The 26945-nt window shown below is 46.0% G+C and overlaps 1 protein-coding gene across 1 annotated transcript in view; it reads left to right on the top strand.

The window, feature by feature from the left end:
* The window catches only part of Tnn (tenascin N), a 72938-nt gene that overhangs the window by 42086 nt on the left and 3907 nt on the right, over positions 1 to 26945 (top strand). Inside the window, exons 12-20 of the mRNA XM_046430272.1 lie at positions 1594 to 1857; positions 4485 to 4748; positions 6052 to 6315; positions 10056 to 10319; positions 12394 to 12524; positions 13514 to 13646; positions 14069 to 14220; positions 20725 to 20821; positions 21636 to 21803. Of these exons, the coding sequence (XP_046286228.1) occupies positions 1594 to 1857; positions 4485 to 4748; positions 6052 to 6315; positions 10056 to 10319; positions 12394 to 12524; positions 13514 to 13646; positions 14069 to 14220; positions 20725 to 20821; positions 21636 to 21803 (1737 nt within the window). The remainder of the gene's footprint in view (positions 1 to 1593; positions 1858 to 4484; positions 4749 to 6051; positions 6316 to 10055; positions 10320 to 12393; positions 12525 to 13513; positions 13647 to 14068; positions 14221 to 20724; positions 20822 to 21635; positions 21804 to 26945) is intronic.

Raw genomic sequence — 26945 nt, 5'->3', positions numbered from 1 at the left:
GTTGGTATCATCCCTGCCTCTGCAGTGAGCTGCTGCTGCTGCTGCTGGCTTGGCTCCAGTGTACTCTTTGCTGTTCTTTGTTAAATACACCTGAATAGAGGCTGGCTCTCTGATAAAGAATCTCAGTAAATTTCCTCTTTCACCCACTTTGCTGAGAAGCAGTATTCCTGCTGCTTGAATCTGGGACCACAAGGCCACTGGAACTGCAGCTTTCCTCTGATACGCCCTAGCTTGAATTGCCATAAATCCTGTTTTGAATAGTCTTTACTACATTTGAGGATCCCATGGTTGTAGTTGTATACAATAACAGTTCACAATTTTAGTGCTTTTCTGTCTCTGTTCCTCATTTTTTAAGAAGTCTTATTAATATGCATTTATATATTATAAAGTTCACTCCTTTAAAATGTACAATTTGACAGTTTTTGTGCATTCAGAGCTATGCAGACACCACCACAGTCTGTTTCAGCACACATCACCAATGAGAAACTTCATATCCATTACTGATTGCTCCCTGTCCCCAGTCTCTGCAGCCTTGGTAATAGCTGCTGTCTCTCCACACATCTCCCTGTCCTGAGCATTTCACATGCAGGGTAAACATAATACCTGGCTTCCTTCCTGAAACATGTTATTCTCCAGGTTCATCCATGGATCATTACTTAATTTCGTTGTGAATTAATATTTCACTGTGTAAATATACCACATTGTCTTTTTCACCAGCTGTTGGGTTTGTGAGTTATTCCCACTTTTTAGCTGTTGTGAATAATGATGGTTGGCTATTTGCATTTAATTTTTTTTTCTGCTTCTGGGGATCAAACCCATGGTAGGCAAGTGCTCTACCACTGAGCTTGATCCCACAACCCTGTATACAGTTTTGTGTGCATATATATCTTCATTTATCTTAGATATATGCTTAAGTGTAGAATTAATCTAATCATTTGGTAATTCTATCTTCAATTTTGAAGGAACTCCCAGGTATTTCTGTAGTGGTTGTGTTGTTTTGCTTGCCCAATACCAATAAATGAGGGTTAGTTTTAAAATTTCTTTTGTCCTCAGAGGAATTTGTTAAAATACTATAATAGAAACCAATATGCCCATTTTGCAGTTGAGAATGTTCAAATAAGTGAAAGTCAGGATTTCTACAAATCACATAGCTGATAATTCATGGTGTGGTTCATAAAATATTCATGAATTATCAAATTATCAAGGTACCTTAAAAATCTGTCTAGTGAAAGGCTCACATTTAAGATGAGGACTGTGAGCTACAGAGGCAGTGAGGGGTGCAAGGCCAGAGCTGGAAAGACCCATGGTCTGGGGGCTGCAGCCAGGGTGCTTTCTGCCCCTCAGCTAAGCCATAGGCTGAGACCAGAACCCAGCCCCTCTCACTCTGGGGTGTTGCTCATTTCACTTTCCAGTGCTGCTTCCTTGAGGACCCAAGAATCCAGCTGTGCAGACAAGGTCTGTGTCTGTGATACCCCTGAAAAACAACACAGGAGAAGGGAAAACCATGAGAATAGGAAACTGCTTCCGCCCAGCAACATTCTTGCTCTCTGGTGCCTGTTAGTAGTGTTTATTGATCAGCACTTTTCCTTTTAGACATTGACAGCCCCAAAAACCTGGTGACTAAACAGGTGACAGAGAACACTGCCACTGTCTCCTGGGACCCCGTGGAGGCTGACATTGACAGGTACATGGTGCGCTACACCTCTGCTGACGGAGAGACCAAGGAATTTCTGGTTGGGAAGGATCAGAGCAGCACTGTCCTGACGGGCCTGAGGCCAGGTGTGGAGTACAGAGTCTACGTGTGGGCTCAGAAGGGGAAACAGGAGAGCAGAAAAATCAACACCAAGGCTCCCACAGGTAAGGGCATCGTTCTTTGGCAATCTAACACTATGCTGGGCCTGTGGGAGGATGTTTAGTTTTCCTTGTCTGATATTGGCAGAAATCAGTGACCCGTAGAAGACCTGGATGGCAGACCTTTGTCATACTGTTCCCACCATCCTTCAGTAACTTTGAACACATTATCTTATAATAGGTCCTTGGATTCAGCCTCATATTTGGGTTTCGTAAAGATTAGTGGTAATTGGTCATGTCCACCCACTGTACCTCCAATTGTGTGTTTTCTTTGTGGTTAGTCATCAAAACACTTTCAGAAAGGGTAGAGATATAAAGAAGACACATACTGTAGGATCTGCATGCTGGGTACCTTGGGAGATGGCTTTTGCTGTGCTCACAAGGGAACAAGGGGAGGTTATCACTTTCTTAGTGGATAAATTCTGTTTTGAATAGTCTTTTTTTAATTTTTTTTTTTTAGTTGTTGATAGATCTTTATTTTATTTATTTATACGTGGTGCTGAGAATCGAACCCAGTGCCTCATACATGCCAGGCAAATGCGCTACCGCTGAGCCACAGTCCCAGCTCCTGTTTTGAATAGTCTTTACTAATTTGGGTTCCTCGTTGTAGTTACATGGAATAACAGTTCACAATTTTAGTGCTTTGCCATCTCTGTTTCTCATGTTTTAAGAAGTCTTATTAAGATGCATTTGAATATTATAAAATTTGCTCCTTTAAAATACATAATTTGACAGTTTTAGAGCATTCAGAGGGGTGCAGACACCACCACAGTCTGCTTCAGCATATTTTCAACACCAATGAGAAACCTCTTATCCATTACTGATTGTTCCATTCCCAATCCTTGCAGCCGTAGGTAACAGCTACTGTTACCTCACTTCTCCCTGTCCTGAGCATTTCACATCCAGGGTTAACATGATACGTGGCTTTTTGTGCCCGGCTTCCTTCATGAAGCATGGTATTTTCCAGGTTCATCCATATTGTAGCCTGCATAGGTACTTAATTTTGTTGTGAATTAATATTTCATTGTATGGATACACCATATTTTGTTCGTCAGTTTTTGGACTTTTGTATTTTTTTTGTTTTACAATTGTGCATAATGATGCTATGAGGATTTATGTATAAGTTTTGTATGAAGCTATATGTATATAGCTTCTGTATATATACATATAGCTTCATACAAAATTTATACATAAATCCTCATAGCATCATTTTATATATATATGTACATATATCTTCATAAAAAAGATTATATATATATACACACACATACACACATACACATATCTTCATACAAAACATATATATATATATATATATATATATATATATATATATATATATATATATATATATATATTTCTTTTAGGCATCTGCCCAGAAGTGTGATTACTATATCACTTGGTATTTCATTTTTTTTTCCTAGCTGTACTGGGAATTGACTTAGGGTCTCTGACATGATAGGCAAATACTCTACCAGTGAACTACATCCACAGTCCCTTCTTAAAATTTTGAGACAGGTCTTGCTAAGCTGCCAAGGCTGACCTCAAATTTGGTAATTTTTCTGCCTCAGCCTCACAAGTACCTGGGTTTACTGGACGTGCCACCAGGCCTGGCTTTGTAGTTCTATTCTGAATTTTTGAGGGACTGCCAGGATGTTTCCATAGAGGTTAAATCATTGTATGTCCAGCAGCAATGAATGGTGGTTATTTCCTTCATTTGCTTTAGCCTCAGAAGAAGGTATGTTTTTTTGAGTTGTAGAGCAGAAATCAATATCCACGTTTGCAGTTGAGAATGCTCAAATTCAGTGCATGATTTCTACAAGTCACAAAGTTACATTTATTAGGTTTGATTCATTAAATATGGGATATTATGGTACCTTAAAAATCTGTATAGAGTAGATGGGCATGGTGGTGCGTGCTTGAAATTCCAGCCCCTCAGAAAGCTGAGGCAGAAGGGTGTCAAGATCAAGGCCAGGGCTGTGGCTGTGGCTCAGTGGTAGAGCACTCGCCTAGAACGTGCAGGGCCCTGGGTTTGATCCTCAGCACCACATAAGATAAATAAATAAAATAAAGGTATTGTCCAACTGCAACTAAAAAAAAAAAAAAAGATTAAGGCCAGTCTGTGCAACTTAACAAGATTCTATCTCAAAGTAAAAAACAAGAGTGTTTGCCTAGCATCTGTGGGGCCATGGGTTCTATCCATAGTACCACACCACACCACACCAAATAAACAAACAAATAGCAAACATCCACATTTACAGATGAGGAATGTGAGGCACAGTCGGAGGCAGTGAGGGGTCCAAGGCCATGGGCAGCTGGGGGCAGAGCTGGAGAAGACCAATGGTCTGGGGGCTGCAGCCAGGGTGCTTGCTGCCCCTCAGCTGTGCCTCAGGCTGAGTCCAGAACCCAGCCCCTTTCACTCTGGGGTGCCACTCATTTCATTGTCCTGGGCTGCCTCCTTGAGGACCCAAGAATTCAGCTGTGCAGACAAGCTCTGAGTCCATGACACAGGAGAAGGGAAGAACATAGAAGAAGGGAAATCATGAGGACAAGAAACTGCCCCGGCCCAGCAAAACGGGCACACTCTCTGGTGCCTGTTAGTAGTGTTTATTGATCAGCCCTTTTCCTCTTAGACATTGACAGCCCCAAAAACCTGGTGACTAAACAGGTGACAGAGAACACTGCTACTGTCTCCTGGGACCCTGTGGAGGCTGACATTGACAGGTACATGGTGCGCTACACCTCTGCTGACGGAGAGACCAAGGAATTTCTGGTTGGGAAGGATCAGAGCAGCACTGTCCTGACGGGCCTGAGGCCAGGTGTGGAGTACACAGTTGATGTGTGGGCCCAGAAGGGGGCCCGGGAGAGCAGGAAGGCCACCACCAAGGCCCCCACAGGTAAGGTGACACCTATCATACGGCACCTATGGGAGGTCAGAGTTTATTTCCTCCTGTGACGTGGGAAGAAGAGGATAATCTATGCAGGGGCAGGACAGTCTCCCTGGGTACTGGACACATTCCATGCCATTCCTCACTTCCTTAACTGGTTTCCTTAGAGGTCAGTTCCTCATGTCATTCTCTAAGCTATTTTTGGATAGTGTATCTAACAAATTCTCTTCTGTGTGCTGGTGCTGGAGATATTATTGATGTTCTCAGTTAGTTTGAATAGGAATAGTAAATAAAAATAAATACTATTTAGAGTGCAGTAAAAGTTCAACTTTATAAGTGTGACTTCTAATAGAGCAGATAGATGTATGGGGTTTGCTTTACTACAAATGAATCATACCTTTAAAATGAGTTTGTGACTATAAACGATGATTACTTCTCTGAATGAGATGGATATGGTGTAGGTATAGAGAACGTGATGACACAGTTGATTTGGGGGTCTGTGACCTAAGTGACACTGATGAGGTCAGAGTGTTCTTGGGTGAGTTGGGGTGTCACAGTAAGCACATTGAAACGCCTAAATAACAATGACTTAAGCAAGAGAAAAGTTTATTTCCCTGTGTAGAATACCAGAGTGTAGTGGGCCAGGGTTTTGAGGATAAGCATAATTTTTGCGTTATATTCTTACCATTGTAGAAGAGATATGTGACCATATTGTGGACAGTGATTTAACTATCAAATCAATATGACAAGTGGATCCATATATACGGAAGAATATTAAATTAGGGTTTGAATTTTTGCCGACTTATTTTGCAACATGTGCCAAGCATTTTCCATGTGTCCTGTCCTCTGTTAGCACTGGGGACATGAAGGGGAATAGATGCAGCCTTCTCCTGCAGCATTTGGTTGTGACTGTTAGAATCTCCTTCTATGAAAAGAGAGGTCTTCACTGACATGAGGGCAGACATAAGGGTGTTAGCTCCCAGATCCTCCTCCACTCAGAACCTTGCACACTGCCTACAACGTGCCTTGTGATGAGGAAAGGCTCCCTGTGCCTTACTAAATGAACAAGAAGATCTGTGAAGCTTTCGGTAGAGGTGATAGACCAGATTTTCAGATTCTTGTTGACAGTGCTTTGTAGTTGAGAAGACAAGTGTATCCAGGGAGAGAGATGTATGTTCATGAACTAGTTAGAAAACAAATGAGATGAAAACCCACAAAACTTGAAAGAGTCTCATCACAGGCAAAATGGCCACCAGTTTCTGCACCATGGAACCTGTTCATAGCGTGTACTGATCAGCACTTTTCCTTTTAGACATTGACAGCCCCAAAAACTTGGTGACCAACCAGGTGACAGAGAATACCGCCACTATCTCCTGGGATCCAGTGCAGGCTGACATAGACAGGTACATGGTGCGCTACACCTCAGCTGATGGAGAGACCAGGGAGGTCCCAGTGAGGAAGGAGAAGAGCAGCACCGTCCTGACGGGCCTGAGGCCAGGTGTGGAGTACACAGTCCACGTGTGGGCCCAGAGGGGGGCCCGGGAGAGCAAGAAGGCTGACACCAAGGCCCCGACAGGTAAATGGCTCCACTCTTTGGGAATGTCAGAGCTGCCGTGCTAAATCCATGGAGTCAAGTTTGTTTCCCTTTTTTCTATTGGTAGGTAACGGGGCGGGGGTAGGGGGGCAAGTAGAGCAAATAGGATAATTAACACAGCTTATTGCATTAATGAGCTATTGTTTCTTCATGATGACACAGTTGATTTGGGGGTCTGTCACTTAAGGGACTGTGGGCTGTTTTTGCAGGGTGCTTTAGTACATTTTCTGATGCTATAATAGCATTCCACAGATCGTGTGAATTGTAAACAAAACAAGTTTATTTGGTTTGTGGTTCTGGAGTCTGAAGTCCCAGAACTTGGTGCTGTCATCTGCTGATGACCTTTGTGCTGTGTCATAACTTGGCAGGAGGGCAAGAGAGACAGCAAGAGGGCTCTGACCTTATCCTACCTTGTGATCTCTCACCTACTCCTGTGATAATGACACTAATCCATGAGTGAGGGCAGAACCCTTGTGACCCAGTCATCTCTCAGAGTTTCCACTGCTTAATGCTGATACAGTAACGGTTCAATTTCATGATGAGCTTTAGAGGAGTCAGGCATTCAAACCAGAGCCATTCACCTAACGGGGGAAGGAAGCATAGCAATAGACTCCACTGAGTAGTCCCTCCAATGGCTTAAAAATCTTTCTAAAGTCTATGTTTCTCACCATTGTGCTTCTCAGCTATAGAACATTTTAGGAATAAGCTGAGTATGGTATACTCCTGTAATCCAACTATTTGGGAGGCTGAGGCAAGAGGATTACAAGTTCAAGGCCAGCCTGGGCAGTCCTAATGAGACCCTGTCTCAAAAGTAAAAAAATAAAAAGCATTGGGGGGGTGCATAGCTCAGTGGTAGAGCATCCTTGAGTTCAACTCCCCATAGAAAGAAAGAAACTATAGAAATAATGTAAATAATGTAAAACAATTCAAAATTCCTAAAACCAGTGGATTAGGAATTGTTTTGTGGCAGGCTATTTTATGTAGGTTTGACTTAATGCATACCTTATAGTTAAGTTATAAACATTAATTGGGCAGCTAGAGCTCTGTACCAACATGCAGCTAACTTAACGAACATCTTCTCAGTTGGCAGTCGTGGAGATAGAGCCGTGAACAAAATAAATATGGCCGCACTCTGAAAGTCCACTGGGAGAGGGACAGTAAACAAAAAGTCAAATCTATGATTATGAATTATGATGAGTTCTGGGAAGGAGATGAACATGATGCAGGTGTAGAGAACAACAGGGAGGGGTGGTCCTTAGCGGGGTGAGGGAGTACTGATAACAGACACCTTGATGGAGACACCCAAATAGCAGTTGTTACAGGAGGGGAATCTGTTCCTGTGTTTAAAATGGCAGCGTGTAAGGGGGCCAGGGCTGTGTGGTAGCTCCCTGGTGCAGGACACCCAGGCTCCTTGTCTGTGGCTGTTCAGTGGACTCCAGGGAGTTGGCCTCATTTACTTGGCAACAGCTGCATCTGCATTCCAGCCAGTGGGAGGGGCCTGGGAAAGGGCAGGCATGACTGGCATATTGCACACATAGATTCTTCCTATTCACTGTCAGATCCAAGACACAGTGCCAGACCGCACTACAGAGAGGCTGGTAATGAGGTCTTCATCTGAATGGCCATATGCCCAGTTTTACTTCTCTTTTTCTTTCCAGTGTTGGGGATTAAATCCTCATGCATGCTAGGCAAACACTGTAGCTCTATAGCTCTGAGCTACATCCCCAGCCCTTAGTTTTAACTTCCTTAAAATTTTCCTGGAAACTATTTAAGTTGCATCTAGCTAGTGTGACTATTTAGTTTTTAATTAATTAAGAATAACTAAAATAAAAATTATTTCCTCAGTTGAACCAATCACATTCAGATAGTCAATAGCATGTGTGGCTAAGGCTACTGTATCAGACAGTGCAAATTCCAGAAATATTGGTTGCATCATTGCAGAGATCTGTTGGACAGTGCGCTTACAGAAGAAGGAGAGGGTAGATACTGGGGAAAAAGCTATTTCTGGCATAGGCAAGAGGATGTGTGATGGCCCTGAGCAGGAACAGCCCAGGAGATGGTTGCAGAGCTGAAAGAGGATGATATCTTTGAACACAGAAGGTGAGCTGGCAAGTGTCTTGAGATGAGGTGGGAAGGAGCAGGGTTAGGTCATCCAGGACCACATGGCAGTACGTTATATTTACTAGTCAAGAGTACATAATGCAGTATTCAAAAACATTTTGCACACCATAGTGAGGAGAATAAATGGCAGAGAGAAGGCAAGGGTAGAAGCAGGAAGATTAGTAAAGAAATTATTATAAAAATCTGGGTGAGAGATGGTGATGATTTGGATAAGTGTGGTGGCAGTAGGAAGAGAGAAAAGGGGTTGCTGGGAGTATATTGTATAAGTGACAGTGCTTGTTGATCAATGAGATGTGGGGTAAGAAGAAAATAAGGAATCAAATATGACCTTTGTTTCTGATTTGAGCAACACAGAAGATTGTGGTACCATTGTTTTGACAAGCAAGGCTGAGAGATAAATGTTTGGGAAGGAATGTGAGACTTTTAAATATTTAAGCTTGAAATATCTGTGAGGTTTTTTGGTAAATTGAGTGATTTATTCATTAATTCCAACACATGTTTAGGGGGTGTCTAATACAGGCGGGGCACTGTGGTAGATGAGCAGCAGTTGACTCAAGCCAGGGGCTCAGAATTTTGTGAAGCCATGAGCATCCAGTTGACACTTTAAGCTGTGGATATGTGTGAATCTCCCAGGGAGAAACGCAGAGAGAGAGGAAAAGAGGGAGCTTTGGCTGGTTCTTGAAGGTTTCTAACAGAGGACTGAGGATGAAGTGGAGGAGCCAGTCAGTTAGGAGGAAAATCTGGGGAGTGTGTAGCTCTTGGCAGAGCTGAGAGTTCCAAGAAGGAGGGCAGGGATCAGCTCTGCCAAATGCTCTCAAATGTCAAGTAAAGTGAGGATTTCAAGTGTCCACTAGAAAGTTGTCCTTGGTGACCTTGACTAGCAGATTAGTGGTGTGTTGCAGGCAGGTGCCAAACATGAAGTTGAGGAGTGAGCCGGAGACGGGTGGGGTTGAACATGCAGGTGCCTCCCTTGAGTCTGTCAGCTCAGAGGTGCAGGGGATAAGTGATGCTGGGAGAGATGGGGACCCTAAGGCTGATGTGTCTGGACTGATGGCAGAGAAGGGGAGGCTGGTGGTGCAGGAGAGAGGGCAGAGGAGAAGGACGAATACGTGGGCAGGAGAGGGGCTTCAAAACTCAGAGCAAAGAGGGTCCAGTCTTGGTTTGAGCACAAGAAAATAACAGGAACTTGGATAAAAGTCTTCGTTTCTCTGGTCTTCCATTCTCTTTCCCTTTTTATAAGTCGAGAAGTTTGGGAGGGTTGATTTCTCAGCTCTCAAATTTGGTGAAACACAGTAAATAGAAACCATGGTGATCATAAGAGTGTTTCAGCTATGCTGACTCATTTTGATGATCAGATTTTTACTGTCAATTTTGGTAAGAACTACAAGGTCAGAAAATTTCTGTATTTATAAATGTAGAGAATATCTGATTCCTTCCAGTTTTAATATTCAGTGGCTTGTTTCCCTAGAAAATGGAAGCCTCTTACCCCTGTTTTAAATGAGGTCCTACCATTATTAATGACAATGGAGAGTGGCTGGAATGGGGAGAGTGGTGAGATGTCCTTTTTTGGTTCTAAATCTTTTCTAAATCTTTCAAAAAAGAAATCGACAGCCCCAAAAACCTGGTGACCAATCGAGTGACAGAGAACACCATTACCATCTCCTGGGACCCCGTGCGAGCCACCATTGACAGGTACATGGTGCGCTACACCTCAGCTGATGGAGAGACCAGGGAGGTTCCAGTGGGGAAGGAGAAGAGCAGCACCGTCCTGACGGGCCTGAAGCCAGGTGTGGAGTACACCATCCAGGTGTGGGCCCAGAAGGGGGCCCGGGAGAGCAAGAAGGCCAACACCAAGGCCCTGACAGGTATTCGAGGGACCAGCCAAGGGAACCCTTCACACTTATCATGACTGGGTGGGGAGGGGTTCAGGAAGTGAGCTTGATTTACCCGAGGACATTCTTCAAGGCTGTTTCCTATTTACATTTTTGAAATGATACTCTGACATATGACCATCCAGAGAAGATTGCGTGTAGAGCCCGTGGTGGGATGGTTGTCCAAAACATGGCTGCCCCTAGCCACATACTCTCAGCCCAGCTGTTGGACTCTCTGGCCCTTGGTATCAGAACAGGTTGGGCCTCAACTCCAGGTGGAAGAGGAGAGGCAGGGACCTCAGTCTGTCTCTTCCAGGGTTGGGGTGAGGCGTCGCCATGGGGTGAGGCCTGCATGCCATATCCAGTTGCTCACCCAGGGTGCTGGGCTGTGTGTCTTTGTGTGGGTGAGGGTCTCTAGGCTTGGCTGAGCATCATGGAATCAGGCTGCAGTAGGAGCTGGAGGTCTGTGGTCATTCAGGCAGTTTGGGCAAGTTCTGTTCATACCCTTTATGGTCAAGTGCACCAACTGGGGCCTCTGGAATTAGAGGTGCCCTAAGTTTCTTCATGATTTTAATTTTATTGAAAATTAGCCAGTATTTTTAACCCTCGAGTGAATATGTGCTTTTAGCAAAAGTTTTCAAACTAAAGAAATCTATGTAAAAACAAAACAAAACCACCTCTTCTTTCCACCCCAGACTCCCCACACCTGTGTGCTCTCCCAGTGAGCAGCAAACAGGGTCTCTGTCCCTGCCTTCTCCTTCTTTCCCTCCATTTCTCTCTTGTCTCCCCCATTCCTTTCATGGTCTCTTCCTTCTTCATCTTCTCTTTACCTCACTTTTCCCATTTGTAAAGACAGGAATGAAATTTTCATCTTTCTACTTCATAGAAATGTGAAAGTAACCAAGAAAGACATCTCAAGTCCATGACCAGGGGACTAGTGGCTGTCAAAGAGGTGGCAGGAACTAGGTTAAAATGTTTAAATAGTTACAATTTTGCAAGCAAATTCAATTTTTCCATGTGATGGGTAGAATAAGATCCATGCCAGATGTTTTAGAAAATCAAACAAAGCTGATATTACAGAAACTCGAAATTTGTCAAAACAACCTAATTCAAAACAACAGCTGTTTGTCTGATTTCTATTAAAATACTGCAGTTCTGTTCTCTGCTGAAATGCTACTGGGTAGAAAATAGCCCAGAGACGTCTTTTTGGGAACTTCTAAATTAAAATCGCCTTCAATGATGAAGTTTCTTCAAAATGGAAATTTCTATTCATGTCTTATTTAGTTTAAAAAAATTTTTTTTTGAAGAACTGTCTGACCAGTTATTATGGTGGTGACTAGTACTTTTGCTGAGCTTCATGCACATGCCCATGCCCGCGCACTCCCCCTGGTGTTTGGTAGGGAAGTACACGTGAGAAAATCTGCTTATTCTACCCCCTCCCCATGCCTCCATCGCTCCCTTCATTTTTCTCTGTGTAAGTACTGTCTTGTCCCACTTCTTTCTGTGCTGGGTTGCTGGGTATGCATTACCAGCAGACACCAATGTATGCCACACCCGTGGGTATTTAAGAAATGTAACTTTGTATTTCCATCGTGGGAATTATCTTTCCATGGAACTTAATTTTTATCATAATCCCGGTTGTGCTTCACAGTGAGCACACCAGAGTTGTGCTTGCTGAGGCATCCCTGGTTCCTGTGTGGGGGCCCTTCTAGGTCTGTGGCTGTCTCCTGGCTCCACATCACCCTGGGAGCCCTGCTGCCTCCAAGAACTCATTGCTCCCCTGTGCTGCTCATCTCCACTGCTTTATGGGAATCTGCTAGGGGAGGCGGGGGCCCAGATTCCCTCCCTTTGGGACCCATCCAGCACCCTATTTCTTAATCTTCTTGTTCTCAGTGGGTCTGTACTTTTGGAAACAGAGGACAGGAAGTCCCTTTGGTAAGGAAAAACTTACACTGGAAGGAAGAGAAATGGGAGGATATGTAGGGAGAAAATATAAACCAATAGTTCAGAAATGGCCTTGCCTCAGCTGTACCTTAGTAATGATAATTACCTGCCTTTTTATTTACAGAAATTGACCCTCCCAAAAACCTCCGTCCATTTGGGGTAACACATTCTGGTGGGGTGTTAACCTGGATGCCTCCCTCTGCTCAGATCGATGGCTACATCCTGACCTACCAGTTCCCAAATGGCTCAGTGAAGGTACTGGATATTCTCTGTCTTTTCCCTTAGTGTCCTGTCTCCACAGCCTCTGTGTGGAGGTACTGACTGGGCAGATCACCTCAGTTGCTGTCTGGCTGGCAACATGCTAATCATGCCGTGGGTCCTCATCGATCACAAGCTGTGTATACCAAACATCTAAGCACAGTCATTTGTGAACACTGGTCTCAGTGTTAGGTCTAAGCTTTGTGCCTGCTCCTAGCAAACCACTGTGCATTTGCTGGTGGCACATCTTCCCTGTGTTATTTATTTTTATAACCAGTGAGGTTATAAAATGTGAGGTCTTCGAGGGCGGGGAATCATTGTCCATTTTCTTTATAGCTATATCTAAAGTGCTTAGGATAATGCTTAGCACATGGTAGGTGCTCAATAAAAATATATTGAATGAATTGACAAATCCTTATTTAAGGGTTGTATCTACCCTTGAATCTGAAGGCCAGCAAATTTTCAAAACTTGTCCTTCTCTCTCCTTGGTAAGGTAGAAAGAAAGGCAGAAAAAAAGGAAGGCATTTTGACTTATTCGTTATTACAATGAATGCTTCTGACAGTCCTGCTAGGAGAGGTAGCCCTGTGCTTGTAGAGGGAATAAGATGGGAAATACCAGCTACTTCTGTGTCCACAGATACAATGGCCAGTTTCACTCCCTTTTAAATACCTCCTCGGCCCATCATTGTCAGCAAATTGCTGCTAGTGGTGGCTGTGGTCAGTGCTCTGGTGGGTGTCTGAAGAAGAAGTCCTTAGGGTCTGGCAGTGCTGGAGGAGTGGCGGTGCCTGGCTCTCAGCTTGTATTCCAGTAGTGCTGAATCTCCGTGGCTGGGCCCTCAGAGAGGTGGCTAGGACCCACTGGGCTTCTGGGCTGCCACTGAGCCCTCGGAGAGCTTCTGTCAGTAGCACCAAGGAAAGCTTCAACATCCAGCATGCTGGGGCCATAAACCGCATCACTGACCACCCACTTCTTCTTTGCTTGGTAGGAGGTGCAGCTCCGAAGGGGCGACCAGAGGTTGGAGTTGCAAGACCTGGAGCAGGGCACCACCTACCCTGTGTCCTTGGTTGCCTTTAAGGGTGATCGCCGGAGCAGGAGCGTCTCCACCCCCCTCTCCACAGGTGACGAGAATCCTGGCCTCTGAATGGCAGTGCCATAGAGGACAGGCAGTGGCAAGGCTGGAGTGAGCGAGTGCTTGCAGAGTTCCGGATTTCTTGGGGCATGGGGCAATGCAAACGGAGTTAAGGATTTCAAAGAAATCCATCCCACAGTGGAGACAGTAAAGTCAGAGTGAAAGGGAGAGTTATTTTGTGGGAGAATTGGATTGGGGGAGAAAGTGATGTGAACTTAGCCTTAAAATGCCTTTGCAGAGTTTGATGAGAGCAGAGTAAGTGAGGAAAATAAAATGTGTATGAAGAGTTTGAAGGAGCAAAATAGCAGAAGGTTATGATCTGATTTCCTAACAAAATAGCTTGCCTTACGGACAGGGAAAAGCCGCCCCCCTTGCCCTTCTCACCACACTGTCCCTCTGCTCGCCTTCCAGTTGATGCCCGTTTCCCACACCCCTCGGACTGCAGCCAGGTGCAGCAGAACAGCAACGCTGCCAGTGGTCTCTACACCATCTACATAAATGGCGACGCCAGCAGGCCCTTGGAGGTGTACTGTGACATGGACACAGACGGAGGCGGCTGGATTGTGAGTCCTGCAGAGCCTGGGAACTCTGTGGAACACCGACTGCTTTCCTAGGGAGCTGGTCACAGCTGCTCACAGGGTGTTGGGGCTCTAGTTCATTTTTATCCAGGGGACAGAGGAGCTTTGGGGACTTGCAGCTGCTTTGAGAGTGATCCCAACCTACTGTAAGGACAGAGCTTCGTACTGACTACTGGTCATAGATCAGGCTTGGTTAAATAAGGCTGGTGACCACGTGGCTTGTGTGCGTTACTTATGTTCCTAAACATTTGTAAACATGACCCTGTCCCAACAGCTTTAGAGTAAGTGGGAGGATTATTATACCTGTTTTACAGACAGGGAAAGTGAAGTCCACAGAGAAAAACACCTTGACTGAGTCACACAAGTTACTGACAAAGTCATTATTATATATATAACTCCAGCCTCCTTACTCATTAGTTTATATTATATATTATATGTATTATATTATATATATTATATTGTGTATATATTATATATTATATTATATTAGTTATATTATATATATAACTCCAGCCTCCTTACTCATTAGTTTTTCCCAATGGGTCACCTCAGGCCATTCAAGATGGAAACACATGGCCTCTCTGGGGACTCAGTCCTCAGGATGACAGAGCCTATTGTCTAGGTTCTGCCACCCTGGCTCCACAGGACAGAAACAAGGCCTTTGGGGATTTGATTTGAAAGACTAAGACCTGAAAGGGGGAAGCTTGGACAGAGTTCTAGTAGTTTCTCTTCTCTGAGGAGGTTTTCTTTTCTTGAGCCATTGTCCCTTAAACTGCACAGCCTCTCCTTTGATTCCATGCCTGATCCAGTCATATGAAGGTGGTGATCTGATCCTTCTATCTCCCTCCCCTCTCCTCCCCGTGTCTGAACCGATAGAAGCTCTCACTGCCTCACCCAGCATGCGACCTTTGCCTGCTGTGCACTGTCAACCCACTGTGGAAACGGAAAGTGCCATCTCTTAGTGCCCAAGCTATATTCATTTACACATTTGCTCAGGGGCCTGGGAAACCAAAGACACTTGAGCATCCATGGCTGAAATGAGACCATCCGAGGAGCAGCATCAAGAAAACTCACTGTCTGCACAGGGGCATTTAACAGCTGAAAAGCCGTCATTGGATAGGATGGGAATTTTGGATGGGGAGAATTCCCGATTGATCCGTAGAATATCAGAGCAGAATGCAGCAAGGGAAGTCTTCCACCTGACCAGCGCCCCCTGCACCTGCTGCTGTTCATCGGCACTGGTGTGACTCTGGGCATTCCAACCCTTCCAGCCTGAAGCCCAATTTGCTGCCACTGTGCTTGTAATTGACCATTGGCCCGTTGTGCTGCCTAGTGTGGCTTTCGAAAGCCAAACCCACATAGGAAAGAAGACATCTGTCTAGGATAACTTTAGAATGAGCTCTGTCAGTCTGGCTGCCTGGAAAACTTGCAAACTATTGCACAGTGTTTATTGAGGACCTACTGTGTGTCAGGCACTGTCTTGTGCACTCAAGATCTAGTAGTGAACAAATCAGACTGAAAGCCCCCCCCCCCCCCGTCGAGAAGCCTGTTTTCTACCTTCTGTGCAAAAGACATCCTGAGACCACCCTTCATCCTCACCAACACCCGTCCCCCAGTCCCTCTCAAGTCAAGTTCTCTGTCCCCTGGAGGTGAACCACATGAGCCAGGACCCTGCAGGGTTCACTGCAAAGCCACATGCTCCAGAAAACGTGGAATCCCGAAAAGTTCTCCACATAGTTTACTGACAATTTTCACTTTGGGGGTTCTGGAGTCTTCTGTCACTGAAGGCTGACCTAGAGAACATTGCTTCTTTTGAGCCTTTAGAAGGTTTTTAAGAAAATTCTCCATCCTGGGTGGCGGGACCCCACTTTGATGAACAGGCTGGAAGAACACTGCCCTGGGGCAACTGGGGAACCCCGGGACTGATGAAATGTTTCCATCTTGGAAGTCTCAGGGACTGAATCAGAGGCTCTTTCCAAGGCATTTAAAGGCAATTTTGATTTTTTTCTTCCTGGTTTAGTCATTTAGGATATTAAGTTCTTGAGTGTAAGGCCTGTTTTGGCACATAGAGCCAGACACAAAGAGATTCTTCTCCCATGAGACTGGTTCTCTAAGGGGCTCTTGTTATTCCCAAATAGTTCATTATGGAGTGTGTTGGTGTCAGAAAGGGAATGGACTAGATTCTGAGTGGCTCAATTAATGCTGCCTGATCAAGGTGTATAAATGATCCCTGGGAGTCAATTCACTCAAAGCTGATTTAATACAATGCAAACAAGCATTTATTGAGATATAATAATATTATTATGTATATGTGCCAGACTCTGAGTTCAATGTGTTATGATTTACTGTGATTAATGACCTTGCTTAAAGCCCTGATTTTAACCCATGACAGATGGGGCTATTGGTGTCTTGATCTGACAATTTAGGAAAATATTAATCAACTTGCCTGAGGATGTGGTTTAGTCTAAACAATGAGTCAGGAACACCAGAATCAGATTCCCTGGCCATGCTGGAGAATTATTAAAAAAAAAAATCAGGGTGAGTGTGGGAATCAGGCTCATGAATGAGAGGTGGAGACCAGAGGCCTCTGTGAGGCACCTGTCCTCAGAGGGCAGGCTTGGCTCTGAGCCTGACCTTGTGCAAGGTGACACTGGTACAGAGCTAGAATCTTCTGAGAAGCTGAGGCAGCATAAAGACCCATTCTTTAAACCCAATTCCTGTGACCAAGTCAGAAGGATTTCAGACGTGCCTTTCAGAATAATAAGCATGAGTTTATGGAAGGGATAGGGAAAGGGGACACTCTCAAGGGAGAGAATGGGTCTCTCAGAGAGGAGAAGGACAATGTGCCTCTCCTGCACTCCAGTTTTATTGGGGATCTCAGAGAAGTTTCCAGAGAGTCCCACCCAGGTTACCTGTCTGACTGACAGCAGGGTGACATTGAACTTTCAAGTCTCTACTGCCTTGGCATCTAGGTCACTTTGGCCCATGCTGTCTGGTTCTAAATGACTTCTTAACCAAACATTCTTACAGATTTAGGGTTAGGAGGAACTACCCTTCTATGAACGAGTCACAAAAGTCTCTTCCTTCAAAGTATGGGTTTCTCTTATCAACATTATTTCCTGCCTGCATTTCCTTGCAGATATCAGGTAGTTTGCTGAGGAATGTGACATATCTGGTCCACTTAGGCTAGGCAAGGCTGCAGGCAAATTGCTTTTTGGCAAAGAAAGCAGGTGGGGGTCAGCACAGTGGGCCTATCTTATAGGATTATTCTCTGAACCTTGTGTTCCCACCATCCTCATCTGTCTGTCCCCTAATAACATGATGCACGGGGAAGCAAACATCAGTCTCACTTCCGCCCTAGGCCTCCCCTGACTGTGATACAGGAAGAGCCCGGGGGAGGGGTTGGCACTGGTACCTTGCCAGGAAACAAAGTGGGTGTTTCCAACCTTTTTGATTAAAGATGAGGTTTTGTGTGAGTGTGTGTGTTACCCTTCCTTCAGCCACTAAATTACTAGCTGTGTGATACTGGCTACTTGCTTCTCTGGACTTTCACAGCTGTAAAATGGCATCATAAATTCTTGATCCAGGTCTAACACTCAGCAGATGCTCGATTAGTTTTATTATGTGAGCCAGCGAATGAGCAAAGAATGAAGGAAGCTAAAGAAGGAGCAGGACAATTCTAACAAAGGGACACTTGAGAAAAGGGGAACAACACCAACAGGCCAATGCCACCTGTGATTGTTGGCTGTGACCATTCCTAAATTCTGTTCAGCTCTTTCTCATTTATAGGACATGTTTGTAGGGCATCTAGAAATCTTCCCAGCAACTCTGCATGGTGGACTCTTCTTTCCCACTTCTGTCCCTGTTTTTCAACGGGCTGCCCAGGGTCAGGAACAGAAAGGCTGACTCCCCACACCCTGCCAGGATGTGGCTGTGGCTGCCTCAGAGCTGGGACTCCCCTTCACTGTGGGTGCTTCATTCAGCACCTCCTGGGCCAGCTACCAGGATGGGAGCTTCAGCATGACTGTAGCATCACTACCCCCACCCCGATTCTTCCCAGAGAAAAATGTAAAGGCCACACATCTATTGGAAGGTTTGCCTAACCAAATTCAGGATAATGTGTTTTCTTTGGAAATATGAGCTGTGAAGCCTGGGTTGGGATTTCTTTTGAATGGACACAAAGGAAAGTAGGTGGAGAGGAAGATGCAATTCAAGCCCCTGGCTCTCAAGGTCGGTGGAATTATATGGATTATCAATTCCAATAGTGCACACAGATGTATTTTGGTTTAGGTACTCTTCTAGTTTATTTCAGATAAAATAACTCAATTTACTCTGACAGGAACTACCCTACCTTCCTTCTCCAGATAGAGGAAGTTTTGTAAAGAAAGCAGCCCACCTGTGAGATAATACCTCACTCCATCTCCATTTCCTCACTCACTCTCAGCCCATTCCAGTTTGGCACCCTGCACTCCCCCATCTCTTGTCAACAGCCTTGGCTTTAAAGTCACTGGTGATTTCTGTCTCTGAATTCTAGGGACAGGTTTGGTTCCATTTCCTATACCTCTCATGGTTTGACACTCTGGACCATGTTTCTCATTGTGGCTTTTGTGACTCCACATTGTTCTGATTTTCTTTCTACATTTCCCTCTCCTTAATGAACGCACCCTTCCCCAGGGCTGTCAAATCCATTGCTGGTTCCTTCCTGAGTGGTCTCATCCTTTCCCATGACTTCCTCTTCTTCCTGTGTCTGGTGGCTCTGTGTTCATTAGGATGGAGTGGGTCATGCTGTGAAGACAAACCAGCCCCAGGTTCCAGATGGCATGTAAGCTTTTTGGCTCTGGTGTGAAGCCATTTCTAAGTGGTGATGCAGGATTCAGGCTGCTTTCATCCTGTGGTTCTGTGGTTTCAACATGTGGCCTTTGCCACCACACTTGGCAATGGAAGAGAACCTGGAGAGCCCCATCCGCTCTCCTGTGCTCCCATTTACAGCCTTTTGGCTAGTAATAGTCACATGGCTCCAACTTAACTGCCAGGGGAGCTAGGGAAGGAGCTCTTTATGGGTTCCTGGTAAGGGGAAAGTGAATCAGGATTTGGTGAACTCCTAGTGTTCCCAGACGCACACCTGCCTTCGACATCCAGCCTAGCTTCTCCTTAGAACTTAGCCCTTGCAAGAACTCATTCACCAGGAAACCTGAAAAGTAACTCTTACCATGTCCTCTCAGAGCCTGGCCTCTCTCAGAATCCTGCATCCAAGAAAACAGCTCAGTGAATAGTCACCAGGCTCTGCAAACCCAAACTCAGTAAGACTCATTCTTGCTTCTCTCCTATTGCAGTTCCACATTCTGTCAATCCCCACATCTGCCAATTTGATCTTCTGGGCACTTCTGTCTATCCTTAGGGCAGCCTCCTGTCAAGTACTCCACACTGGCCTCCTAACTCGACCTCTCTCGTCCACTTTTCCATTCTCTATGCTGCAGCCAGACAGGTCTGAGCAAGATGGATGTATGAACAGTTCACTTCCTGCTTAAGACCCTTCAACAACCCACAGCTCGTCCACTGGGCCAATGTCTTCAGCCATGCTTATTGAAGCCCCACCAGTGTCTACCCTTGCCCGCCTTTCCAGCTGCCTTTCCTGACCCTTCCTAATCAGCTCCAGAGCCCCAACAACCTGGCCTCCAGTTCTCCTGCCCGATACCCTTACCCATCCTGCAGCTCTCTCCACTTCCCTGTTGGGGCGCTTTCCTGGCCTCTTGATCACTCTTTCACAGTCCTATTGCATCTTCTTTCATAGCCTTATCATTGTTTTAATTGCATGTTTATTTGTTGGATTATCTAATCCACGTCTATTTCATTTACTGGGCTCCTGGGTCCATGAGGGCAGGGAGCATTTCTGGCTTACCTGTTTCACCTATCACCTTGCATGGTGCCAACTACATGCTTAATAAATATTTGAGTGAACGTCTCCCCCCCCCCCAAAATACTAAATACTTGCTATTTAGGAATCAAGTGAACTAAAATAATTTTTCCAACTATTTAAAGGAGGGAGGGCAGACAACATGATGGGCCCCAATTGAGTTGAACAGATGTTGAAGGTTACAGATCAGAGCCAGCAAAGGTCTGGAATGTTCTGCCCTACAGAGCCTACCTCTAGTAACTATATCACAGTCCCCAGTTCTTCTGTGCTCCATAATTGAGGGCAGAAACCTTCTGTAGTAGGTGCTCCACATTTGAGCACCCAGCATACTTCTTGTATCTAAATAACACTTGTTAATATGGTGGATAAATACCATGAATCAACTGATACATAGATGAAAATTCTTTCTAAAATATACACAAAGAGGAGCTCCTCGGGGGAGTCCTGTATGTTCGGGTTCACAGTCCCTTCTTGTCTGCCTGCACCACCTTGGAAATATAAACATCATTTCCCTTCTACTCAGTTGTCTGTTAGCATGTCCAGGTGGAGCACCTATTTCCTGTTTCCCTTCCCAGGTCTTCCAGAGACGGAACACTGGGCAACTGGATTTCTTCAAGCGTTGGCGGAGCTACGTGGAAGGCTTTGGGGACCCCATGAAGGAGTTCTGGCTTGGTCGGTTCTCTGAGCATTGGGAGGGTGGGGGTGGCAGAGGGGTCACTTCCCCTTTGACAAGCAGGTCAGGCAGCTCAAGGATGCCCACTACACTCAGGGAGAGGTCCAAGTGACAGGGACATTGTGCCCCTGTGCCATGGCAGTGGAGAGAGGGAGGAATGCCCCGGGGGTTTGTGCTGTGTCTGAGCTCTGCAGGGTCAGCCGAGCCTGGACTTCTTACAGACCCCATAGTGGAGAAGGGGTCAATGAACTGGGGTCCTGGGCTTTGACTGGGGAGACATTCTGTTGTCCCTGAAATTCTGCTAGGGATGCCGAGGGTGGTGGATGTTGTTTCCCCTCTTCTGCTGTCTTCTGGAGTAATGTTCAAAGAGAGTGAAATAGCCAAACATGCAGCGGGAAATGTGAAATTTAGAAGTCAGAGCCGGACATTGAGCATCTGGTAGAGTAGGTGGTATTTGTGGTTGGATTGGGGCAGATTTCTTCAGGGATCGGAATGTGTTGCTCTGTTTTTCCACTTGGTGAGATTAACGATTGATAAATAGAGCTGCTTCTCCTTTAGAGAGATGGAGCCTATTGTGGATTAATTCCATGATCACTCTGCTCCCCTCATGGTGCCTTCCATAGAAGTCATTGGCATGCCTGTGCCAAAGAAATAGTAGAGTCAGAAAATTAAAGAGAAAGCGTTGGGAAGGCTTCTTGTTAGCAGAGAAGGTAAAGGCTAAAGTGAATTTTGGCTCTGAAAGTCTCAGATGCAAATGACGAGGTCTCACGCGTAGGGTTGGCTGGTTACTAGAATTCCATCCCATGTCTCTAGGACTTGAAAAACTGCACAATCTCACCACGGGCACCCCCACCCGGTATGAGGTGCGAGTGGACTTGCAGACCGTCAACGAATCCGCTTATGCCGTGTATGATTTCTTTCAAGTGGCCTCCAGCAAGGAGCGCTACAAGCTGACAGTTGGGAAATACAGAGGCACAGCAGGTAAGAAAGGGGGTTTTCTGACTGCGGCCCTCGCTCTGGGTTGTTCAAGGGTGGTGTGCCCTGTGGTGGGTCTGCAGAGTGGAGTACTGTGTGGAGCTGAATTGACCTTGTTGACAGCTGAGGCCCGCTCCCTGGAGGGGGCGGGGGGCACGCTTGTGCCTCTCCCTCCTCTTGGACTGCCCGAATTCAGGCTGCGGTAACTCAGTGGATGAAGTTAGCCTCTGAGTGATTTCATGGTGCTCTCAGTCTTTCATTAGCCTCAGCAGTATTTTGGGGGTCCTCTCTTCACAGCAGGGTGTGTGTGTGTGTGTGTGTGTGTATTTTATCACAGCAAAAAATTGACTCAACCAATAAGAAGCACAGGTCTCATTAACTTGGAGCTGCTGTGACCGGCAGGGTGAACAGAGCTGCTGACAGCGGGCATGTGTTCAGTTGCGAAGGCCAAGGATTCAACTAAGCAATGCGACTGAAATGCTGGATTACACCAGTAAATGTTTTATTTAAGAGGGGGAGGTGTGGTTATTGTTTCAATACTAATATTTAAACATCTATATTTGTGGGTTTTAAACAATGTGAATCTGTCCTTTGACTTTGGAGTGTTCCCGACTTTGGCATAACGGGTGGGCTGCTGTACAGGAGAGCATGGAGTGCACATGTACACAGAGGGAAAAGCGAAAGGCAGTATTTGCAGAGTGAACCAAGAGGCAAGGGGAGTAAGGAGCTAAGGAGAGGGATGCTGAGGACCCGAGTGACTGGAGGAAGCTTCTGGCTGGACAGGGACTGGAGGCAGGTCTGCAGGAAGGGCTGAGCATAGGTGGGAGGTGGGCAGGGGCTGTCCAGGCCTGCGGAACCCAGTGAGGGCAAGGATGGAACTGGGGCAAGGGAAGTTGGTACAGTCTTGAAGCCTTGCAGGGCTTCTCAAAGCTGCCTACTTGAGGCCCCCCGTGGCAGATGACTTTGAACAGAACTCTGGAGTGTCTGGGGCCATGGTCAGGAGTGGTCAACTGCTAATGCAGAATTTCTTTGAGATTTATAATTTCGTTTTTTCCAACAATCATTTGTATTTTGCTTTCCTTTCGTGGAGTCTAGCACAGAGCCTGGCTCAGCATATGTAAATGAGTGTTAAACACAAAATATTGCAGGAATTTTCTATATAATCTTATGGATATTTAATATCTCACAGAGTAGCTCCTGAGGCTTTGGAGGTTCCACAGGGGTTAGTGAAGGGCAGGTTTGGTGATGTGGCAGGAGTGGGCATCTATCAAGGTGCAAGGAGTTTGGCTATAGACAGAGCTGTCTGCGTAGTCCAAGCAAGGGTAGGGGTGGGGGGGAGTGAGCACAGACTGTCTCCAGGAAGGAGCAGTCCTTGAAAGCAACTCCGGATTCCTCCTCTTTCCTTGGTGGTCCCTGGTCTCTGTGGGCTGCAGAGAGGCTGCACTGTATTACTCCTGTGTACTGTCAATCATGAAAGTCAGGCATGGAGAAGAGGCAGTTCAGATACAATCAGGAAACACAGATGGACATGCATGTGGCTTTCAGGCATTTACAGGATGATTTAAATGGTCATGATAATTTAATAGTCAAATAATTTTAAAAATGCTATTTTGTAGGACTAAACCCATGTTCCTCCACTCCCACCCTCCCTAAGTAAAGCCAGCCTGCATTCCTGATGCCTCTTCTCGCCTCTCCCAACCTTGTGGTAGAACAGGGGACACAGAGCCGTCTCCCTCACCCCTGGGCCTCCTCCAGCACAGAGCCTAACAGGCCGTCCGTCCCTCTTTCTTCCATTACCCTCGCCTCTGTTCTCGTCCCCAGCCACCAGCTAGCCTCAGACTTTCCTTCTCAGGCTAACAGGTCCCAGTGTCCACAGGCTCCATCTGGGGCACCTCCAGGCAGGGTAGAAGCTGGGTGTAGTCCCTGTGCCCTGCGCCTCTCCCTGGAGCTCAGTCACTGACTTCCTGGTTCACTCAGACCCATCCTCCCAGGCTGTCCCTTCTCCTTTGCTCCATCGTCAAAATCTGCCTTTTCTGGGTCTGTTTAACATAACCCAGGAAATGAACTGATGCGAGTAGAAAGCGAGTGGAAGGAAGTTGCCACATTCTGGAGTTAACCTGGCTCCCCTCGCAGGTCCTCTACTTGCATGGGTTCTGGGGTAATTCCTGCCCTCAGGTTGTTCAGGCCACAGTGCCAGTCAGCGGAGGACGTGCTTTTTAATAGGAAGCCTTGGGGACTTCAGATCACATGGCACTTAGACAGCCATCTAGTCTTAAACTCAGAGCTGCAGGTGGGTTGATGGGGCTCTGGTTTTCCTTACATATGCTGATTGGTCCAGGAGGAGGGCATTAAAACTTAGGAAGCTTCTGGCCACTCACATCCTAACGATCACCATTTGAGGACAGGTGTTCAAGTGGAAGGTGAACATTTTGAGATCTCCCTGCCCTGCTTGTTCTCCCAGCTTCTAAAAAGCTCGGATATCATAAAAGCTCTAATTAGAAGTGAGCTCTGTGCCACCCTGGAGAAAATGTGTGGTTTAAGGCTATTCCCCGCCTCAGACTGCCCAGGTGGGTCCTAATTTTTGACTTTACGGAAGTCCCATTGGAAAGTCAATTATTCCTTCATGAAGGGAACTCCAGCCAGGCGATAGGGTGCAAATTTTGTTTCTGATTCTAAGGATTGGAGTGGGGTGGAGAGGCTACAAGGTGAGCTCTCCCTTCAAGATGCTGTTCATCCTCTTAGAGATGATAATGGAAATATAAAAATGTGAAAAATGGTGCCGAATGATATCTGTGGGCCACCCAATTACTGACAGCTGATTTCATATCCCACCTGCATGGGGCTCCATTGTGCTCAGGTGCTCAGGGGATGTGTCCACCCCCAGGGCACTTGGAGCCATGACCTGGGATCTCTGCCTCCCGCTTAGTAGGTTGGGGCCAGGGATGCCACATATTGATGATGAGGTTTTTTTTTTTTTTTTCTACGAATGACAGTGGCTTCCTTGTTTTGAAGCAGATTTTCAAAAGCTAGTACTTGAGGAAGAGGAAAAACATTAATGGATACATGGACAAAAGGGAAAGCTTGAAACTGCACCTCTTCTCTTCGCCTACTGCACATCCCAGGATAGGAGACTTTCCAGGTCCAAACGCAAGGCAGGGGACAGGAGGCTAATGGATTCTCCTGGTCTGAGATGGTAGATTCCTGGGTCAACTTTCTTGTCCCCTGAAGTGCTGGAGGAGGGGAATGTGTCCCAGGGTGACATTTTGATGAGGTGAATGATGACCATAGCAGTGGCCCCACCTTGAACTTGGGTTCAGACCTTTTATGGACCTGCACTGACCCCAAGTCCCGTTGTTCTGAGGTGGGCCTTTGTCCCTCATCAGTGTTTCATCCTCAACCTCAGTGGGAAGGAGGGAGGGCGTCTGAGCCCCACTGGCTTGATGACTTGATGTCACTCAGGGACATAAGATTCTTAATGGGACCAGATGACCAGAGCAAGTTATTTTCTGTTTTGTGAGTATACTCACTATCTACACTCTGAATGGTAGGATGGCCTCAGAAAACATTCATCTGCAGAAAACAACCACAAAAAAATTAAAAAAAAAAAAATCCTTCCACACTCAGACTGAAACCAGCTTCACCTTTCTTCGTCCCAGTGCCCAGGGTTAGATAACCATGAACATATCTTTAAGAAAGCTTCTGCCTGAATTCTTAGAAAACAGCTCTGGGAACGTTCACGCAACTTAGGTCAGCTATGCTCACTAAAAGAATGTTGCTGAGGGGCTCGCCTGTTATTTACAGCTGTAGTAAACTACCTGGGAGAACCTTGGAGGGAGGGGGAAGTGCCTTTCTTTGATTGGAGACTGATGGGGGCAGAGCCATTTTGCTGGGTTGAAGTGGAGTGGCCTCTCTGGCCACTTGCTCCTCCTGCCTTGGCTGGGTGAGGCATAAAAGAGTGGCTGTTCAGCTCACAGAGGTGGAGGGGAAACCAGGACCTTCCCTTTGCACAAAGTGTTACCAACTTTTTTTTTTTTTTGGAACCCAGGACCTGATGCTTGTTAAACACGTGCTCCATCACCAAGCTGAACCCCCAGGCCCTACCAATTCTTTATAAACACTCACCCCAGCTAAGCTTTTTGAACAAGGACTTCCTCATTTTTTATATTCCCAGAGCCTGGTATGGTGCTAATCCATAGCAGGTGTCCAGTAAATGTCCTTGACTAGGTAGGTGAATGCAGGAAACTGTAGTCTGCATCAGAAACATCTAAGGGCTAGTTGAAGCACAGATGGCAGGGGCCCACCCCATAATCAGTTTCTGGTTCTTTAGGGCTGGGCGAAGCCTGTAAGGGCTTTCAGAGACAGCTTGCTCTTGCTAGAGCATTCGAAGCCCTGTCTTGGAATCAAGGAGTCATCGTGAACTGGTCTCTCAGAAAGAGCACTGGTCTTAGAATCTGAGGAACTGGGGTTGGGTCCCAGCTCTGCCATTTGTGGACTGTGGGACTTTAAAATTCCCTAGAGTCTAACCGCTGTGAGTTTATTTCCTCACAGGACCAAGAGCTGCCCTGCCCACCTTGCAGGCCCGTGAGAGTTAAACGGGAACATGTGTGTGAAGCTGCTCCATGAACTCAGATTCGATGCAATTGTAGGCATCGTCGTTGCTGGAACAGAACTTGACGAAGCTTGAGTGTGATATGGGACTCCGTTGCCTTTTATGAGCTGAGAAAGAAGTGAACTTATAAAGATGACAAGTGTCATAGGGAAAGACAGCTAAGATCATAGAGGCAGGGCTCAGATGGGATGTAAAGAAGTGCGGAACTGTACACATGACGGGCTCCAGGTTCAGGGGTGTGTGCGTACATCAGGGGGATCAGTGAGGCTCTTCCCTAGCAGTGGCGTTACTAGGCTTTACGGGAGGTTAGGTTTTGACCAATGAAGGGCAGACTTGCCATGAAAGGTGGACTGGCTTGATTTATAAGTGGAGAGTGCCTGGTGGGGACAGTGGAATCTGAGATTGTGTCTAGGGGACAGCCAAGTGACAAGACTGTCACTTGGAGGAGTAAGTCACCTCCCTGTGGTAGGATCAGGATGTTAGGTTGGAGAGAGTGAAAATGGGTGTTTGGGCTTCCGGGGGGCTGGCGGACGAGAAGC

The sequence above is a fragment of the Marmota monax genome, unplaced genomic scaffold (genome assembly GCF_021218885.2).
Source record: "Marmota monax isolate L192 unplaced genomic scaffold, Marmota_monax_Labrador192_F-V1.1 WCK01_AAM20220418_F8-fsc00055, whole genome shotgun sequence".
In the NCBI taxonomy this organism is placed as follows: Eukaryota; Metazoa; Chordata; class Mammalia; order Rodentia; family Sciuridae; genus Marmota; species Marmota monax.
The sequence above is the reverse complement of the archived record's forward strand: the minus strand, read 5'-3'. Positions and strand labels throughout refer to the sequence as shown.